The 21,729-nt window shown below is 46.9% G+C and overlaps 1 protein-coding gene across 1 annotated transcript in view; it reads right to left on the minus strand.

The window, feature by feature from the left end:
* Positions 1–21,729, minus strand: part of LOC135530028 (epsin-3-like) — a 35,586-nt gene that overhangs the window by 12,908 nt on the left and 949 nt on the right. The window contains exons 2-7 of the mRNA XM_064958425.1: positions 11,214–11,427; positions 8,962–9,120; positions 8,146–8,229; positions 5,016–5,385; positions 4,003–4,121; positions 727–813 (exon numbers count right to left, since the gene is read on the minus strand). Coding sequence (XP_064814497.1) covers positions 727–813; positions 4,003–4,121; positions 5,016–5,385; positions 8,146–8,229; positions 8,962–9,120; positions 11,214–11,282 — 888 coding nt within the window. The 5' untranslated portion in view covers positions 11,283–11,427. The remainder of the gene's footprint in view (positions 1–726; positions 814–4,002; positions 4,122–5,015; positions 5,386–8,145; positions 8,230–8,961; positions 9,121–11,213; positions 11,428–21,729) is intronic.

The following is a 21,729-nucleotide window of genomic DNA, read 5'->3' on the forward strand; positions in this document are numbered from 1 at the left end:
AGCCCCTCACCTCCCCACACACCACCTCACCTCCCCGCACACAGCCCCTCACCTCCCCACACAGCCCCTCACCTCCCCACACAGACCCCCTCTCACCTCCCCACACCCCCTCACCTCCCCACACAGCCCCTCACCTCCCCACACAGCCCCTCACCTCCCCACACACCCCCTCACCTCCCCACACAGCCCCTCACCTCCCCACACACAGCCCCTCACCTCCCCACACACAGCCCCTCACCTCCCCACACCTCCCCGCACACAGCCCCTCACCTCCCCACACACCACCTCACCTCCCCGCACACCCCCTCACCTCCCCACACAGCCCCTCACCTCCCCACACAGACCCCCTCTCACCTCCCCACACAGCCCCTCACCTCCCCACACAGCCCCTCACCTCCCCACACAGCCCCTCACCTCCCCACACAGACCCCCTCTCACCTCCCCACACAGCCCCTCACCTCCCCACACACAGCCCCTCACCTCCCCACACACCCCCTCACCTCCCCACACACAGCCCCTCACCTCCCCTCACACCCCCTCACCTCCCCACACAGCCCCTCACCTCCCCACACAGCCCCTCAGCTCCCCACACACCACCTCAGCTCCCCACACAGCCCCTCACCTCCCCACACACAGCCCCTCACCTCCCCACCCAGCCCCTCACCTCCCCACACACAGCCCCTCACCTCCCCACACAGCCCCTCACCTCCCCACACAGCCCCTCACCTCCCCTGTCCCTGTGTGACTGTCCCTTCTGTTCTCGCCCAGGGCTCTCTGCAAAAACGACTCGTCTCCTTGGAGACACCGCTGGTCCTGCAGAGGCGGCAAGGTGACATCATCAACACAGTTTCCATGGAGACACTGTGGACACACGATGCAGACATGACACACACACACACACATTACAGTTCTTTTCACTATATTTTAGGAAAACAACTGAACTGTTAGAAAGACAGAAAGGAAAAGGGATTGATATCAGCCAGTGAAGAGGAAGCAGAAGGACAAAGTTAAGGTCACCTCAACCATACAGCCCTGTAATGGAGAGGAGGGAGGGAGGAGGAGGAGGAGGAGGAGGAGGAGGGAGGGAGAGGAGGGAGGGAGGGAGGGAGAGGAATAGAGGAGGGAGGGAGGGAGAGGAGGGAGGGAGAGGAGTAGAGAGGAGGGAGGGAGGGAGGGAGGAGGGAGAGGGAGGGAGGGAGAGGAGTAGAGGAGGGAGGGAGAGGAGGGGAGGGAGGGAGGAGGAGGGAGGGAGAGGAGGAGGGAGGGAGAGGGAGTAGAGGAGGGAGGGAGGGAGGGAGAGGATTAGAGGAGGGAGGGAGAGGAGGGAGGGAGGGAGGGAGGGAGGAGGAGGAGGGAGGGAGAGGAGGGAGGGAGGGAGAGGAGGGAGGGAGAGGGAGTAAGAGGGAGGGAGGGAGGGAGAGGAAGAGAGGAGGGAGGGAGAGGAAGAGAGGAGGAAGAGAGGAGGGTGAGGGAAAGGAGGAGAGAGGGAGGGATGAGGAGGAGAGGAGAGAGGGAGAGGAGGAGAGGAGGGAGTGAGAGGAGGAGAGGTTAGAGGAGGAGAGGAGGGAGTAGAGGATAGGAGGGAGTAGAGGATAGGAGGGAGGGAGAGGAGGAGAGGAGGGAGTAGAGGATAGGAGGGAGGGAGAGGAAGAGAGGAGGGTGAGGGAAAGGAGGAGAGGGAGTGGGAGGGATGAGGAGGAGAGGAGAGAGGGAGGGAGGGAAAGGAAGAGAGGAGAGAGATGAGGAGGAGAGAGGGAGGGCTGAGGAGGAGAGGGAGAGGAGTGGGAGGGATGAGGAGGAGAGGGGAGAGGGAGGGATGAGGAGGAGGAGAGGGAAGAAGGGATGAAGGGAATATGGTAGATTAAACTAGGAGAGGAGGTAGGGAGAGGATAAGAGGGAGGGAGGGAGTGGAGTAGAGGAGGGAGGGGGAGGAGAGAGGGAGAGGAGAAGAGGAGGGAGGGAGAGGAGAAGAGGAGGGAGGGAGAGGAGAAGAGGAGGGAGGGAGGGAGAGGAGAGGAGGGAGGGGAGTAGAGGAGGGAGGGAGAGGAGAAGAGGAGGGAGAGGAGAAGAGGAGGGAGGGAGGGAGAGGAGAAGAGGAGGGAGGGAGAGGAGAAGAGGAGGGAGGGAGGGAGAGGAGGGAGGGAGAGGAGAATAGGAGGGATGGAGAGGAAGGAGAGGAGAAGAGGAGGGATGGAGAGGAGGGAGGGAGGGGATGAAGGGGAGAGGGAGAGGAAGAAGAGGGAGGGAGGAGGAGGAGGAGAGGAGGGAGGAGAAGAGGAGGGATTGAGGGAGAGGAGAAGAGGAGGGAGGGGGGAGGGAGAGGAGAAGAGGATGGAGGGAGAGGAAGAGAGGAGAGAGGGAGAGGAAGAGAGGAGGGAGGGAGAGGAAGAGAGGAGGGTGAGGGAAAGGAGGAGAGGAGAGAGGGAGGGGAGGAGAGGAGGGAGTGAGAGGAGGAGAGGAGGGAGTGAGGAGAGGAGAAGAGGAGGGAGGGAGAGGAAGAGAGGAGGAAGAGAGGAGGGTGAGGGAAAGGAGGAGAGAGGGAGGGATGAGAAGGAGGAGAGAGGGAGAGGAGGGAGTGAGAGGAGGAGAGGAGGGAGTGAGAGGATAGGAGGGAGGGAGAGGAATAGAGGAGGATGAGGGAAAGGAGGAGAGGGAGTGGGAGGGATGAGGAGGAGAGGAGAGAGGGAGGGAGGGAAAGGAAGAGAGGAGAGAGGGATAGGAGGGAGAGGAGGAGAGGAGGGAGGGAGAGGAGGAGAGGAGGGAGGGAGAGGAAGAGAGGAGGGAGGGAGAGGAAGAGAGGATGGAGGGAGAGGAAGAGAGGAGGGTGAGGGAAAGGAGGAGAGGAGAGAGGGAGGGATGAGGAGGAGAGAGGGAGAGGAGGAGAGGAGGGAGTGAGAGGAGGAGAGGAGGGAGGGAGTGAGAGGGAGAGGAGAAGAGGAGGGAGGGAGAGGAAGAGAGGAGGGAGGGAGAGGAAGAGAGGAGGGAGGGAGAGGAAGAGAGGAGGTTGGGAGAGGAAGAGAGGAGGAAGAGAGGAGGGTGAGGGAAAGGAGGAGAGAGGGAGGGATGAGGAGGAGAGGAGAGAGGAGGAGAGGAGGGAGTAGAGGATAGGAGGGAGGGAGAGGAAGAGAGGAGGGTGAGGGAAAGGAGGAGAGGGAGTGGGAGGGATGAGGAGGAGGAGAGGGAAGAAGGGATGAAGGGAATATGGTAGATTAAACTAGGAGAAGGAGCCGACAGAGGTAAGGATGGAATCTGGAGGGGGACAGAATAGTTAGTTAGAGGACAGGATTCACATGGCATTGCAGGAGGTTACCATATGCACACTGGTGAAGCAGGCAGAGGAGGGACAGTCTGCAGCATGTGTGTGTGTGTGTGTGTGTGTGTGTGTGTGTGTGTGTGTGTGTGTGTGTACCTGCTCGTGCTCCTCTTTGCTAAGGCTCAGAGCTATCTGGAGCTGTGTGCCATCTGTCTCTATAGCAATGGGAGGAGGCGGGGCCAGCTGAAGTGGGGTTGTGTCAGTGATTAGCATCTGACTAACCAATGAGCATTCAGCATTAATCAGGAGAGAGAGAGAGAAATAGAGAGAGAGAAAGAGAGAAGAGAGAAGAGAGAGAGAGAGAGAGAAGAGAGGAGACAGAGAGAGGAGAGACCATCTGCAGTATGAACCTAGGGAGTAAGAGGGTAACCACAGCAACACACTTTCCCACATCACTGCTGAGGAACGGACACAGCAGGGTTGTATTCATTAGTGCACACGGTAGCTACATGTTTTGCAACGTAAAAACAAAAACAAGCTTTCCCCCCCCCCCAACGTTTGCTTCCCTTTGGGCCCGAGTTAATACACCCCAGCAGTTGTGTGTCGCCTGTCCCACCACACAGTGGTGCTGTTGAGCTCATTGAGCTGGTGTTGGTGACATCGCTCATATGACAGATGCACTCTGAGAGGCGGTGTAGGAGTCCAGCCCACCTCACTGACTCACACTTCAGAATGTGTGCGTGTTTCACCTTCTCACTCTCCTCTCTGCTCATGGCCAGGGCCAGCTGTAACTGTAGCTCCTCCTCTCCGCTGGTCTGGGGGCGGGCCTGTTCTAGATCAGACGCTTCACGAGGAGAGGATGAAGAGGCTGGGGGAGAGAGAGAGATGGGGGAGAGTTGGGGGAGGGAGAGAGCGAGAGAGACAGAGAGAGAGAGAGACAGGGGGGACAGAAACAGATATAGAGAGGATAAATATTAGCCAGTTGTCTTGTGTTATTCATAGCTTTAATCTATTTCATTGATTGTCCAGACTCAATTTGTGCTGTGTGTGTGTATGTGCATGAAGTTGTGTGGTCGTGCTTGAATATACTCAGTTAAATGAGAGGTTTAAAATGAGCACACACAGGTGAAGTAAAAGTCTATAAAGTATCATTCTGAATGTGGTACTACATTAAAGGGAAGGTGTTAAAGTCTACACTCACAGTTAAAGGGGAAGCATTGATGTCTACACTCACAGTTAAAGGGGAAGAATTGATGTCTACACTCACAGTTAAAGGGGAAGTATTAAAGTCTACACTCACAGTTAAAGGGGAAGTATTAAAGTCTACACTCACAGTTAAAGGGGAAGCATTGATGTCTACACTCACAGTTAAAGGGGAAGCATTGATGTCTACACTCACAGTTAAAGGGGAAGTATTAAAGTCTACACTCACAGTTAAAGGGGAAGTATTAAAGTCTACACTCACAGTTAAAGGGGAAGTATTAAAGTCTACACTCACAGTTAAAGGGGAAGTATTAAAGTCTACACTCACAGTTAAAGGGGAAGTATTAATGTCTACACTCACAGTTAAAGGGGAAGCGTTGATGTCTACACTCACAGTTAAAGGGGAAGTATTAATATCTACACTCACAGTTAAAGGGGAAGCATTAAAGTCTACACTCACAGTTAAAGGAGAAGCGTTGATGTCTACACTCACAGTTAAAGGGGAAGCGTTGATGTCTACACTCACAGTTAAAGGGGAAGTATTAAAGTCTACACTCACAGTTAAAGGAGGAGGGTGAGCCCCGGGAGCGGATGAACTCTTCCCCGTAGTGAGCTGCCATATTTGGCTGGCTGGTCCTTCGCCCTGGTTGGTACGCTGGAGGTACCACTCCATGTCCCGTCCCTCCTCCTCCTCCTCCTCCTCCCCCCATCCCTCCTCCTCCCCCCGTCCCTCCTCCTCCTCCTCCTCCCCCCGTCCCTCCTCCGCCTGTTCCAGCCGTCATGCGTTCTTTAGTGGTCAACGCCTGGCTCCTCTCCTGTCTGAGCCGTTCCTCGTCCCTGAGTAGAGACACCAGCTGGCGGGCCTTCTCCCTCACGTTGCCCCCCTGGTCCCGGCCGTCCCGGTCCATGTACTGGAAGTCCCGCAGCGTCTACACGGAGACATGATGATGAGGATGAATATTACATTCATTCCTTTGCATTATATCATATACACATAATGATTTACATATCTTCATTAAAAACGTTATTTTGATGAAATTATTCATACTATTTCATCCGTCCACAAGATACTAGTCCCGACACAAATCTAGGGTTGCTATCCAAGCCGGCTGGACATTCGTTATATTGGTTCGGTAGCCAGTCCTTTTTGTTCTGTACTTATGGATGCGACCCAATAGTTGGTTCTATGAGCCATAAAGGCGTTTACCTGGCTGACAACGTTCTGGTCCCTTGCTGGCTAGCTCGCCAACTACGGTTTGTTCTGTATCTATGTATAGTTGGTTAGACATGTACCTAGCTCGCCAACTACGGTTTGTTCTGTATCTATGTATAGTTGGTTAGACATGTACCTAGCTCGCCAACTACGGTTTGTTCTGTATCTATGTATAGTTGGTTAGACATGTACCTAGCTCGCCAACTACGGTTTGTTCTGTATCTATGTATAGTTGGTTAGACATGTACCTAGCTAGCCAACTACGGTTTGTTCTGTATCTATGTATAGTTGGTTAGACATGTACCTAGCTAGCCAACTACGGTTTGTTCTGTATCTATGTATAGTTGGTTAGACATGTATCTAGCTCGCCAACTACGGTTTGTTCTGTATCTATGTATAGTTGGTTAGACATGTACCTAGCTAGCCAACTACGGTTTGTTCTGTATCTATGTATAGTTGGTTAGACATGTACCTAGCTCGCCAACTACGGTTTGTTCTGTATCTATGTATAGTTGGTTAGACATGTACCTAGCTAGCCAACTACGGTTTGTTCTGTATCTATGTATAGTTGGTTAGACATGTACCTAGCTAGCCAACTACAGTTTGTTCTGGATCTATGTATAGTTGGTTAGACATGTACCTAGCTAGCCAACTACGGTTTGTTCTGTATCTATGTATAGTTGGTTAGACATGTACCTAGCTAGCCAACTACAGTTTGTTCTGTATATATGTATAGTTGGTTAGACATGTACCTAGCTAGCCAACTACGGTTTGTTCTGTATCTATGTATAGTTGGTTAGACATGTACCTGGATGACAACGTTCTGGTCTCTTGCTAGCTAGCTAGCCAACTACATCTAACTTACAGTCACGTCGAACAGTGCAGCCAGAATAAAATAAAAGTAGCTGCATTTGTTTAAGCTGTTTTCTAGTGACAATTATTTGGATACATCCATAACAATGAGCTAATGAAGGGTTCTTCGACCGTCCCCATAGGAGAACCCTTTTTACTTCCAGGTAGAACCCTTTTTGGCTCCAGGTAGAACCCTTTTTGGCTCCAGGTAGAACCTTTTTTGGCTCCAGGTAGAACCCTTTTCGGTTCCATGTAGAACCCTCTGTGGAAAGGGTTTTGCATGGAACACAAAAGGGTTCTACCTGAAACTAAAAAGGGTTCTTCAAAGGGTTCTCATCAGGGGACAGCCGAATAACCCTTTAAGGTTCTCGATAGCACCTTTATTTCTAAGAGAGGAGAGCAGGAGTCCACTGCAGCATTTATATTCTTTTGTGCCAGAACACCCTCCCCACCGTACCCCAGTTTCCCCCACCCACCTGTATGGTGAATGCGTTCGCTGCCATTTTGTGCCAGAACACCCTCCCCACCGTACCCCAGTTTCCCCCACCCACCTGTATGGTGAATGCGTTCTCGCTGCCATTTTGTGCCAGAACACCCTCCCCACCGTACCCCAGTTTCCCCCACCCACCTGTATGGTGAATGCGTTCTCGCTGCCATTTTGTGCCAGAACACCCTCCCCACCGTACCCCAGTTTCCCCACCCACCTGTATGGTGAATGCGTTCGCTGCCATTTTGTGCCAGAACACCCTCCCCACCGTACCCCAGTTTCCCCCACCCACCTGTATGGTGAATGCGTTCTCGCTGCCATTTTGTGCCAGAACACCCTCCCCACCGTACCCCAGTTTCCCCCACCCACCTGTATGGTGAATGCGTTCTCGCTGCCATTTTGTGCCAGAACACCCTCCCCACCGTACCCCAGTTTCCCCCACCCACCTGTATGGTGAATGCGTTCTCGCTGCCATTTTGTGCCAAAACACCCTCCCCACCGTACCCCAGTTTCCCCCACCCACCTGTATGGTGAATGCGTTCTCGCTGCCATTTTGTGCCAGAAGACCCTCCCCACCGTACCCCAGTTTCCCCCACCCACCTGTATAGTGAATGCGTTCTCGCTGCCATTTTGTGCCAGAACACCCTCCCCACCGAACCCCAGTTTCCCCCACCCACCTGTATGGTGAATGCGTTCTCGCTGCCATTTTGTGCCAGAACACCCTCCCCACCGTACCCCAGTTTCCCCCACCCACCTGTATGGTGAATGCGTTCTCGCTGCCATTTTGTGCCAGAAGACCCTCCCCACCGTACCCCAGTTTCCCCACCCACCTGTATAGTGAATGCGTTCTCGCTGCCATTTTGTGCCAGAACACCCTCCCCACCGTACCCCAGTTTCCCCACCCACCTGTATGGTGAATGCGTTCTCGCTGCCATTTTGTGCCAGAACACCCTCCCCACCGTACCCCAGTTTCCCCCACCCACCTGTATGGTGAATGCGTTCTCGCTGCCATTTTGTGCCAAAACACCCTCCCCACCGTACCCCAGTTTCCCCCACCCACCTGTATGGTGAATGCGTTCTCGCTGCCATTTTGTGCCAGAACACCCTCCCCACCGAACCCCAGTTTCCCCCACCCACCTGTATGGTGAATGCGTTCTCGCGGCACTGCTGAGCCACTCTCTCTGAGCCGGTCTTGATCAAGTAGTCGAGCAGCGTCAGGGCCTTGTCATATAATAGAACTTTATTTCTACTGCACATTTCATACAGACACCACAACTCAAGATGCTGTACATACTAAAACATTTAAATACATAACTTAAATATATAATCTAGATAAGAGACAATAAAAGCTGCATAGAATGATAAACATGAGCACCAACTCACAGGAATAGGATAATAAAACAAGACCAAAATGGACTGATTTAAAGCTGGAAAATGTAACTATTCCAAATTCACATTCTCATTGAAAGCAAGTCTCAGAAGCAGTAGATCTGCTCTATGTGCGCTATTTCTACGCTTCCCCTCTTAAGTATTTTTCTTTGCATATTTTACTTTCGGTTTTGTGCACCAGCTTTAAACAGCTAAATATACAATATTTTTGGTTATGGAAAATATATTTCACAGCGGTTTAGATGGTACAATGATTCTCTATACAATGTATCTATATCTATACAACGGCTGCTTGTTTTGCCACATAAACTATTAGGATTTTTAGCAACCAGGAAATGGTAGATGCAAATGGCGTCTCTTTAAAGGTCTTCACCTTGTAGATGTAAATGGTGTCTCTTTAAAGGTGTTTACCTTGTAGATGTAAATGGTGTCTCTTTAAAAGGTGTTCACCTTGAAGATGTAAATGGCGTCTCTTTAAAGGCGTTCACCTTGTAGATGTAAATGGTGTCTCTTTAAAGGTGTTCACCTTGTAGATGTAAATGGTGTCTCTTTAAAGGTGTTCACCTTGTAGACGTGTCTCCAGTTCTTCCCGTGGTCGTTGAGGCGTTTCCAGACCATGCCCATGACCTCAGCAAACGCCACCACGTTAAAGGTGAGGTCAGCGATCTCTGACATCAGCGAGGAGGAGGGGCCCCACGGGTCGTTGGACGTCGCCTCGCGCACCTGGTTGAGGAGGGAGGGGTATTGGAATGAGAGAAAGTAGTATCACACACCAGGTTTAGAATAGGGGGGGGGGGGTACAATTTCTGGTAACATTTTACCTATAATGATGGGCTGCCTTCTCAACGCCCCAGTGTAGCAGGTGTGAAAGGTAGGGGCTACCAATAGTGTAGAAAGGCTTTGTAAGTAGTCAATAAATCATTAATGAACATGTATCAATTCATAGCTGAGTACTTGACCATCAAACTGAATAGCAAGCTACCTGACATTACATGACACCACAGTGCTACCTGATGTTACACCACAGTGCTACCTGACGTTACAGTACACCACAGTGCTACCTGACATTACACCACAGTGTTACCTGACGTTACATTACACCACAGTGCTACCTGACGTTACAGTACACCACAGTGCTACCTGACATTACACCACAGTGTTACCTGACGTTACATTACACCACAGTGCTACCTGACATTACACCACAGTGTTACCTGACGTTACATTACACCACAGTGCTACCTGACGTTACAGTACACCACAGTGCTACCTGACATTACACCACAGTGTTACCTGACGTTACATTACACCACAGTGCTACCTGACATTACACCACAGTGTTACCTGACGTTACATTACACCACAGTGCTACCTGACGTTACAGTACACCACAGTGCTACCTGACATTACACCACAGTGTTACCTGACGTTACATTACACCACAGTGCTACCTGACATTACACCACAGTGTTACCTGACGTTACATTACACCACAGTGCTACCTGACGTTACAGTACACCACAGTGCTACCTGACATTACACCACAGTGTTACCTGACGTTACATTACACCACAGTGCTACCTGACATTACACCACAGTGTTACCTGACGTTACATTACACCACAGTGCTACCTGACATTACACCACAGTGTTACCTGACGTTACATTACACCACAGTGTTACCTGACGTTACATTACACCACAGTGTTACCTGACGTTACATTACACCACAGTGCTACCTGACGTTACATTACACCACAGTGCTACCTGACGTTACACCACAGTGTTACCTGACGTTACATGACACCACAGTGCTACCGGGCGTTACATGACACCACAGCGCTACCGGGCGTTACATGACACCACAGCGCTACCTGACATTACATGACACCACAGTGCTACCGGGCGTTACATGACACCACAGCTCTACCTGACATTACATGACACCACAGCGCTACTTGACATTACATGACACCACAGCGCTACCTGACATTACATGACACCACAGCGCTATCTGACATTACACCACTGTGCTACCTGACATTACACCACAGTTCTACCTGACATTACACCACAGTTCTACCTGACATTACACCACAGTGCTACCTGACATTACACCACAGTGCTACCTGACATTACACCACAGTGCTACCTGACATTACACCACAGTGCTACCTGACATTACACCACAGTGCTACCTGACATTACACCACAGTGCTACCTGACATTACACCACAGTGCTACCTGACATTACACCACAGTGCTACCTGACATTACACCACAGTGCTACCTGACATTACACCACAGTGTTACCTGACATTACACCACAGTGCTACCTGACATTACACCACAGTGCTACCTGACATTACACCACAGTTCTACCTGACATTACACCACAGTGCTACCTGACATTACACCACAGTGCTACCTGACATTACACCACAGTGTTACCTGACATTACACCACAGTGCTACCTGACATTACACCACAGTGCTACCTGACATTACACCACAGTGTTACCTGACATTACACCACAGTGCTACCTGACGTTACATTACACCACAGTGCTACCTGACATTACACCACAGCGCTACCTGACATTACACCACAGTGTTACCTGACATTACACCACAGCGCTACCTGACATTACACCACAGTTTTACCTGACATTACACCACAGCGTTACCTGACATGACACCACAGTGTTACCTAAATAATCCAGCCGGGGCCCACAGGTGGGAACACACCAGGCAAACACAACTTCCTACAACACACAGAAGGAAAGAATAAAATAGAGTGGAGTTAGTTACAGTCACCTTGATCTCTGCCTCAGAGTAGTTGTGAACGATGTTCTTCACCTGGCGACGCAACGCTGAGGTCGTCATGGTGACTCGTGTTGGGGGGGGGGGCGTTAGGGGTGTAAGGTCAATGTTAGAGGAGGTGGGGTAAGGGGGTTGGGATGAAAGGGAGGAGGAGGGAGGTAGTTGAGGCGGTAGTCTCCGCTCTTTAGAGAGGGGGTCAGAGGCACCACTAGAAGAGAGAGAGAGGGGGGATAGGGAGGGAGAGAAGGAGAAAGGAGAGAAAGACAAAAGAAACAGAGCGATAGTCAGACAATTAAACTCTAAAATAACAATTCAAATGTGTTAATACAAGTCAATCATCATCAACTCAACTGCTCCTTAGTTAATTAGCTAATTATCCAGTAATATGACGACGAAAAATGTCAACTGTTAAATAGCTAGTTACCATATTCCCCATATAGTGAACCCTATTCCATATATAGTGAACCCTATTCCATATATAGTGAACCCTATTCCTCATATAGTGAACCCCATTCCATATATAGTGAACCCCATTCCCTATATAGTGAACCCTATTCCCTATATAGTGAACCCTATTCCATATATAGTGAACCCTATTCCATATATAGTGAACCCTATTCCATATATAGTGAACCCCATTCCATATATAGTGAAGCTTATTCCTCATATAGTGAACCCTATTCCATATATAGTGAACCCTATTCCATATATAGTGAAGCTTATTCCTCATATAGTGAACCCTATTCCCTATATAGTGAACCCTATTCCATATATAGTGAACCCTATTCCATATATAGTGAACCATATTCCATATATAGTGAACCATATTCCTCATATAGTGAACCCCATTCCATATATAGTGAAGCTTATTCCTCATATAGTGAACCCTATTCCCTATATAGTGAACCCTATTCCATATATAGTGAACCCTATTCCATATATAGTGAACCATATTCCATATATAGTGAACCATATTCCTCATATAGTGAACCCCATTCCATATATAGTGAACCCTATTCCTCATATAGTGAACCCTATTCCTCATATAGTGAACCCTATTCCATATATAGTGAACCCTATTCCATATATAGTGAACCATATTCCATATATAGTGAACCATATTCCTCATATAGTGAACCCCATTCCATATATAGTGAACCCTATTCCTCATATAGTGAACCCTATTCCATATATCGTGAAGCCTATTCCCTATATAGTGAACCCTATTCCATATATAGTGAACCCTATTCCTCAAATAGTGAACCCTATTCCTCATATAGTGAACCCTATTCCTCATATAGTGAACCCTATTCCCTATATAGTGAACCCTATTCCATATATAGTGAACCATATTCCTCATATAGTGAACCCCATTCCATATATAGTGAACCCTATTCCTCAAATAGTGAACCCTATTCCATATATAGTGAACCCTATTCCATATATAGTGAACCCTATTCCTCAAATAGTGAACCCTATTCCTCATATAGTGAACCCTATTCCCTATATAGTGAACCCTATTCCATATATAGTGAACCCTATTCCTCAAATAGTGAACCCTATTCCTCATATAGTGAACCTATTCCCTATATAGTGAACCCTATTCCATATATAGTGAACCCTATTCCTCAAATAGTGAACCCTATTCCTCATATAGTGAACCCTATTCCCTATATAGTGAACCCTATTCCATATATAGTGAACCATATTCCTCATATAGTGAACCCCATTCCATATATAGTGAACCCTATTCCTCATATAGTGAACACTATTCCTCATAGAGTGAACCCTATTCCATATATAGTGAACCCTATTCCTCATATAGTGAACCCTATTCCTCATATAGTGAACCCTATTCCCTATATAGTGAACCCTATTCCATATATAGTGAACCCTATTCCATATATAGTGAACCCTATTCCTCATATAGTGAACCCTATTCCTCATATAGTGAACCCTATTCCTCAAATAGTGAACCCTATTCCCCATATAGTGAACCCCATTCCTCATATAGTGAACCCTATTCCATATATAGTGAACCCTATTCCTCATATAGTGAACCCTATTCCTCATATAGTGAACCTTTTTCCTCATATAGTGAACCCTATTCCTCATATAGTGAACCCTATTCCCTATATAGTGAACCCTATTCCATATATAGTGAACCCTATTCCTCATCACAGACAAACTGAATTGGTCCACGCACACAGACAGCATCGTGAAGAAGGCGCAGCAGCTCCTCTTCAACCTCAGGAGGCTGAAAAAATTTGGCTTGTCACCAAAAGCACTCAAAACTTCTACAGATGCACAATCGAGAGCATCCTGGCGGGCTGTATCACCGCCTGGTACGGCAACTGCTCCGCCCACAACCGTAAGGCTCTCCAGAGGGTAGTGAGGTCTGCACAACGCATCACCGAGGGCAAACTACCTGCCCTGCAGGACACCTACACCACCCGATGTTACAGGAAGGCCATAAAGATCATCAAGGACAACAACCACCCGAGCCGCTGCCTGTTCACCCCGCTATCATCCAGAAGGCGAGGTCAGTACAGGTGCATCAAAGCTGGGACCGAGAGACTGAAAAACAGCTTCTATCTCAAGGCCATCAGACTGTTAAACAAGCACAAGCATTTCGCTACACTCGCATTAACATCTGCTAACCATGTGTATGTGACAAATAAAATTTGATTTGATCATATAGTGAACCCTATTCCCTATATAGTGCATCATATTCCCTATATAGTGAACCCTATTCCCTATATAGTAAACCCTATTCCCTATATAGTAAACCCTATTCCCTATATAGTGAACCCTATTCCCTATATAGTAAACCCTATTCCCTATATAGTGAACCCTATTCCCTATATAGTGCATCATATTCCCTATATAGTGAACCCTATTCCATATATAGTGAACCATATTCCCTATATAGTGCATCATATTCCCTATATAGTGAACCCTATTCCATATATAGTGAACCCTATTCCCTATATAGCGCATCATATTCCCTATATAGTGCATCATATTCCCTATATAGTGCATCATATTCCCTATATAGTGAACCCTATTCCTCATATAGTGAACCCTATTCCCTATATAGTGAACCCTATTCCCTATATAGTGAACCCTATTCCCTATATAGTGCATCATATTCCCTATATAGTGCATCATATTCCCTATATAGTGAACCCTATTCCCTATATAGTGCATCATATTCCCTATATAGTGAACCCTATTCCATATATAGTGAACCCTATTCCATATATAGTGAACCCTATTCCATATATAGTGAACCCTATTCCCTATATAGTGAACCCTATTCCCTATATAGTGAACCCTATTCCCTATATAGTGAACCCTATTCCATATATAGTGAACCCTATTCCATATATAGTGAACCCTATTCCCTATATAGTGCATCATATTCCATTTATAGTGAACCCTATTCCATATATAGTGAACCCTATTCCATATATAGTGCATCATATTCCATATATAGTCAACACTATTCCATATATAGTGAACCATATTCCATTTAGTTCCCTACTCGTAACAAGAGCCCTACAGGCCCTGGTCTAATGTAGTGTCCTGTAATGTGAATAGGGTGCCATTTGGGACGAATCCTGAAGAGACTAGATTGATACTTAACACTTAATTAAATGATATTAATACTAACCTGAACCATTAGATACTAACCACTGATCTAGGACCAGATGACACTTCCCTAATACTAACCTGAACCATTAGATACTAACCTCAACACTGATCTAGGACCAGATGACACTTCCCTAATACTAACCTGAACCATTAGATACTAACCTCAACACTGATCTAGGACCAGATGACACTTCCCTAATACTAACCTCAACACTGATCTAGGACCAGATTACACTTCCCTAATACTAACCTGAACCATTAGATACTAACCTCAACACTGATCTAGGACCAGATGACACTTCCCTAATACTGACCTGAACCATTAGATACTAACCTAAACACTGATCTAGGACCAGATGACACTTCCCTAATACTAACCTGAACCATTAGATACTAACCACTGATCTAGGACCAGATGACACTTCCCTAATACTAACCTCAACACTGATCTAGGACCAGATGACACTTCCCTAATACTAACCTGAACCATTAGATACTAACCACTGATCTAGGACCAGATGACACTTCCCTAATACTAACCTCAACACTGATCTAGGACCAGATGACACTTCCCTAATACTAACCTGAACCATTAGATACTAACCACTGATCTAGGACCAGATGACACTTCCCTAATACTAACCTGAACCATTAGATACTAACCTCAACACTGATCTAGGACCAGATGACACTTCCCTATTACTAACCTCAACACTGATCTAGGACCAGATGACACTTCCCTAATACTAACCTGAACCATTAGATACTAACCTCAACACTGATCTAGGACCAGATGACACTTCCCTAATACTAACCTCAACCATTAGATACTAACCTAAACACTGACCTAGGACCAGATGACACTTCCCTAATACTAACCTCAACCATTAGATACTAACCTCAACACTGATCTAGGACCAGATGACACTTCCCTAATACTAACCTCAACACTGATCTAGGACCAGATGACACTTCCCTAATACTAACCTCAACACTGATCTAGGACCAGATGACAATTCCCTAATACTAACCTCAACACTGATCTAGGACCAGATGACACTTCCCTACACTTCCCATTAGAGGGAAAACACATAACTGACCTTAGATCAGGGTGTAGGAGGAACCGTATTCAACTTGTTAACAGGAAGTAGGTCATAAAAAGTGGCACTATTGATGTGTCTGGCAGAGCTTGGTCTTATCCAGGCCAACACACACACACACACTCACACACCCTCTCACGCACAGGACACACACACACACACACACACAGGACACACACACACACACACCCTCTCACGCACAGGACACACACACACACACACCCTCTCACACACAGGACACACACACCCTCTCACGCACAGGACACACACACCCTCTCACGCACAGGACACACACACACACACACACACACACAGGACACACACACACACACACTGTAACCCACTTTCACATCTATACTCATATATTAGCAGAGACATTAGGGACTTCATCTCTTAAGAGCTGTGACTGTATTTCTCTCATGTATGTGGCTCCTGTGTACTTCAGACTGTGTTCACATCACAATTAACCCATTTAAACCAGTGTTTCTTCATCCTGGTTCTGGGGACCCAAACGGGGTGCATTTATATTTTGGCCTCAGCACGACACACTTTATCCCACTAATCACAAGGGTCCTGTGTGGCTCAGTCGGTAGAGCATGGCGCTTGCAACGCCAAGCGTCGTGGGTTCGATTCCCGCTGGGACCACCCATATGTGAAAGTAGTGGCCCCAGCCGACTTGTAAGTCGCTTTGGACAAAAGCGTCTGCTAAATGGGATATTATTATTATTATTATCATGAGTTGATGAGTGGAATCAGTGCTATAGGGGCAAAAACTCAAATGTGTTGCCCTTTGGCCGCATTCACACAAGCAGACCAATTAGGATACTTTGTCCAATTATTGTCTCAGTTTGCAAACAGGGTCTTTAGTTAGTTCTCTATTTCAAATGTCCTCCTATGGGACGGCTTGTTCTACAGCCGTCCTCCAATAGGATGTTAGGATGAACAGAACAGTCACAGAATGCTTTGTCCTGCAGTAGTGCTGACTTCAGCAATATCACTGAAGAACTGCAATACACACTGAGAGAAAGAAAGAGAGAGAGGGAGAGAAGAAGAGAGAGAGGGAGGGAAAGGAGAGGAGAGGGGGGGAAAGGAGAGGAGAGAGAAGAAGAGAGAGAGGGAGGGAGAGAAGAAGAGAGAGAGGGAGAGAGAGAGGAAGGAAAAGGAGAGAGAGGGAGGGAAATGAGATGAGGGAGGGAAATGAGAGAAGAAGAGAGAGAGGGAGGGAGAGGAGAGAGGAAAGAAAAGGAGAGAGAGAGGGAGGGAAAGGAGAGGAGAGGGAGGGAAAGGAGAGGAGAGAGGGAGAGAAGAAGAGAGAGAGGGAGGGAGAGGAGAGAGAGGGAGAGGAAGGAAAAGGAGAGAGAGAGGGAGAGAAAGGAGAGGGAGGGAAAGGAGAGGGAGGGAAAGGAGAGGGAGGGAAAGGAGAGGGGAGAGGGAGAGAAGAAGAGAGAGAGGGAGGGAGAGGAGAGAGAGGAAGGAAGGAAAAGGAGAGAGAGGGAGGGAAAGGAGAGGAGAGGGAGGGAAAGGAGAGGAGAGAGAGAGGAAGAGAGAGAGGAAGAGAGAGAGAGGGAGGGAAAGGAGAGGAGAGAGAGGGAGAGAGAGAGGAAGAGAGAGAGGGAGGGAAAGGAGAGGAGAGAGACTTGAGGACAGAGAAAATAAAGAATAGAGACATCAGCAGTTCAATCAGTATCACCTTTCTGACAAATCTCTATCTCTCTCTCTCTCTCTCTCTCTCTCTCACACACACACACACACGTTAATTTGGGTATGCTGACACAAACATGACCTCCTTGCCAGTTCTCAATGAAGAGAGAGCGAGAGATGGCGAGAGAGGAGAGAAAGGAGAGAGAGAGGGGAGAGAGAGGGGAGAGGAGAGAGAGGAGAGAGGGGAGAGAGACATGGGAGAGACATGGGAGAGACATGGGAGTGAGGAGAGAGGAGAGAGCGGGGGGAGAGAGAGAGGAGAGATGGGAGGGAGAGAGGTGAGAGAGAGATGAGAGAGAGAGAGAGAGAGGGGAGAGAGGAGAGAAACTTGAGGAGAAAATAAAGAATGGAGATATCAGCAGTTCAGAGATTTCAGTGAAGGGATGTAAAAGCCCTGTTCTTGTTCTACCCTTGAATTCCTCTTTCCCCTTTTTAACATCAGTCCAATCAACACGGGCTGTCCCCTGGAAGGGTCCTTGTAGCAGACGAGTGACTGAGGATAGAGCCCTCATTGGGTTGTTGAACGTGGAGGAGACCTGCAGCTCTGTCGTGGAAATTCAGTACTGAGAGAGATTGTTTGAAGAAATGACAATCATCTTTATTTAATATTGATTAATTATTGCTAAAACGAGGCTGGTCGATCCCCCACCCTTGAGTGTTGGACCGAGTAACCTAACCTTTACACAAATGCAGAGTACCATATATAGCTGACACTAACAATGCTCAGTCACGGTAGGTTCAGCCCCCCTCATGCAGGCCAAGGAGCATCATCACTCTGGGTTCATCCTGTCGTTACCTGCACGTGGGTGTCGTCTTAACCCCACCCTGGCTTAGTTTCCCAGATGCAAGGATGAGTTAGAGACAAGGAGGAATTGTTCTAACCCCCTCCTAGCTCTCTCTATCTCGGTTCCACCCACCACATCTTGTCGATGTAATGCAGTCTTTAACTCATTCGTGAGCTCAAGCCACATCTAGTGACCATACGCCCAGATTAGCCGCAGGGAACTAGAGTGGAGACCATAAAACACAGCATTTAGCAGGACATAAATATCTTACTGTTTGTTCAGTAAATAATTGTTTACTAATTAATATCAAACAAATCAGGTAGGTATGTCATTTGTCCCACGTCCCCCTGTTTACGGTCAGCTGTGGGAAGTAGAGGAGCAGCTGCCTTTGACAGGTGAGGATGCAAGGCGTGTCTATTCCCAGCAGTGTCACACAGCCCTGCTATCCATGCAGCAGCCCGCTGTAGGTTACTAGGCTATTCAATTACATATACAGTACACGTCAAATGTTTGGACACTCCTGCTCATTCAAGGGTTTTTCTTTATTTTTTATTATTTTCTACATTGTAGAATAATAGTGAAGACATCAAAACTATGAAATAACACACATGAAATCATGTAGTAACCAAAAACATTTTAAACAAATCAAAATACATTTTAGATTCTTCAAAGTAGCCACCCTTTGCCTTGATGACAGATTTGTATACTCTTGGCATTCTCTCAACCAGCTTCATGAGGTAGTCACCTGGAATGCATTTCAATTAACAGGTGTGCCTTGTTAAAAGTACATTTGTGTAATTTTTTTCCTACTTAATGAGTTTGATGCCAGTTGTGTTGTGACAAGGTAGGGGTGGTATACAGAAGACAGCCCTATTTGGTAAAAGACCAAGTCCATATTATGGCAAGAACAGCTCAAATAAGCAAAAACTAAATGACAGTCTATCATTTTTAATTTAAGACATGAAAGTCAGTCAATCCGCTAAATTTCAGGGACTTTGAAAATTTCTTCAAGTGCAGTCGCAAAAACCATCAAGTGCTATGATGAAACTGGCTCTCATGAGGACCGCCACAGGAAAGGAAGACCCAGAGTTACCTCTGCTGTGGTATGATGAAACTGGCTCTCATGAGGACCGCCACAGGAAAGGAGAGGAAAAGTTCATTAGAATTACCAGCCTCAGAAATCGCAGCCCAGATAAATGCTTCAAACTTTAAGTAACAGACACATCTCAACATCAACTGTGCTAAGGAGACTGCATAAAATCAGGCCTTCGTGGTCTAATTGCTGCAAAGAAATTTGAGGCACACTAAACCATCATGGCTACCAAAGCATTCTGCAGCGATACACCATCCATTTTTTACATTTATTTAACCATTATTTAAAATAGGCAAGTCAGTTAAAGAACAAATTCTTATTTATAATGACCGCTTACCCCCCCGGCCAAACCCTAACCCAGACTACGCTGGGCAAATTTTGCGCCGCCCTATGGGACTCCCAATCACGGCCGGTTGTGATACAGCTTGGAATCAAACCAGGGTCTGTAGTGACGCCTCTAGCACTGAGATGCAATGCCTTTGACCGATGTGCCACTCAAGAGCCCTATCTGGGTTGCGCTTAGTGGGACTATCATTTGTTTTTAAACTGGACAATGATCCAACAGTGCTCAGGATATGTGGGAACTCCTTCAAGACTGTTGGAAAAGCATTCCAGGTGAAGCTGGTTGAGAGAATGCCAAGAGTGTGCAATGCTGGGCAAAGGGTGGCTACTTTAAAAAAAAATCTAAAATATATTTAGATTTGTTTAACACTTTTTTGCTTACTACATGATTCCATATGTGTTATTTCGTAGTTGGGGTTTGTCTTCACTATTATTCTACAATGTAGAAAATAGTAAAACAAATAAAGAAAAACCCAAGAATGAGTAGTTGTGTGCATAATGTTTAACTGGTACTGTATATAAACTGAGTCAGGGTCTCAACTTACGCTTGAGAATTAGAAAAAGTACCATTTCTAAATGTGTTTTTTGTTCATCAGCATTTTTTTCTCTTGTTGTCATCAGTGGTGGAAAAATAACCCAATTGTCATACATGAGTAAAAGTAAAGAAACTTTAATAGAAAGTTACTCAAGTAAAAGTGAAAGTCAGCCAGTAAAATAGTACTTGAGTAAAAGTCTAAAAGTATTTGGTTTTAAATATACCTAAGTATCAAAAGTAAAAAAAAACACTTAAAATTAATTTGATTAAGCAAAGCGGACGGCACCATTTTCTTGTTTTTAAAATGTACAGATAGCCAGGGGCAGACTCCAACACTCAGACATTACTTACAGATAGCCAGGGGCAGACTCCAACACTCAGACATTATGTACAGATAGCCAGGGGCAGACTCCAACACTCAGACATTATTTACAGATAGCCAGGGGCAGACTCCAACACTCAGACATTATTTACAGATGGCCAGGGGCAGACTCCAACACTCAGACATCATTTACAGATAGCCAGGGGCAGACTCCAAAACTCAGACATTATTTACAGATGGCCAGGGGCAGACTCCAACACTCAGACATTACTTACAGATAGCCAGGGGCACACTCCAACACTCAGACATTATGTACAAATTGCCAGGGGCCACTCCAACACTCAGACATTACTTACAGATAGCCAGGGGCCACTCCAACACTCAGACATCATTTACAGATAGCCAGGGGTACACTCCAACACTCAGACATTACTTACAGATAGCCAGGGGCACACTCCAACACTCAGACATTATGTACAAATTGCCAGGGGCCACTCCAACACTCAGACATTACTTACAGATAGCCAGGGGCCACTCCAACACTCAGACATCATTTACAGATAGCCAGGGGTACACTCCAACACTCAGACATTACTTACAGATAGCCAGGGGCACACTCCAACACTCAGACATTATGTACAAATTGCCAGGGGCCACTCCAACACTCAGACATTACTTACAGATAGCCAGGGGCCACTCCAACACTCAGACATTATTTACAAATGATGCATGTGTGTTTAATGAATCCGTCAAGCCTGAGGCAGTAGGGATGACCACATGTTCTCTTGATAAGTGTGTGAATTTAACTATTTTCCTGTCCTGCTAAGCAATCCAAATGCAATGACTACTTTTTGGTGGGAAGCTGCATGGAAGAAAAAGTACAATCTTTTCTTTAGGAATGTAGTGAAATAAAAAAAAGTTGTCAAAAATATAAATAATACCCCAAAAAACGACTTAAAACACGTTGAAGTATTT

Source organism: Oncorhynchus masou, unplaced genomic scaffold (genome assembly GCF_036934945.1).
Source record: "Oncorhynchus masou masou isolate Uvic2021 unplaced genomic scaffold, UVic_Omas_1.1 unplaced_scaffold_1237, whole genome shotgun sequence".
Taxonomy (NCBI): Eukaryota; Metazoa; Chordata; class Actinopteri; order Salmoniformes; family Salmonidae; genus Oncorhynchus; species Oncorhynchus masou.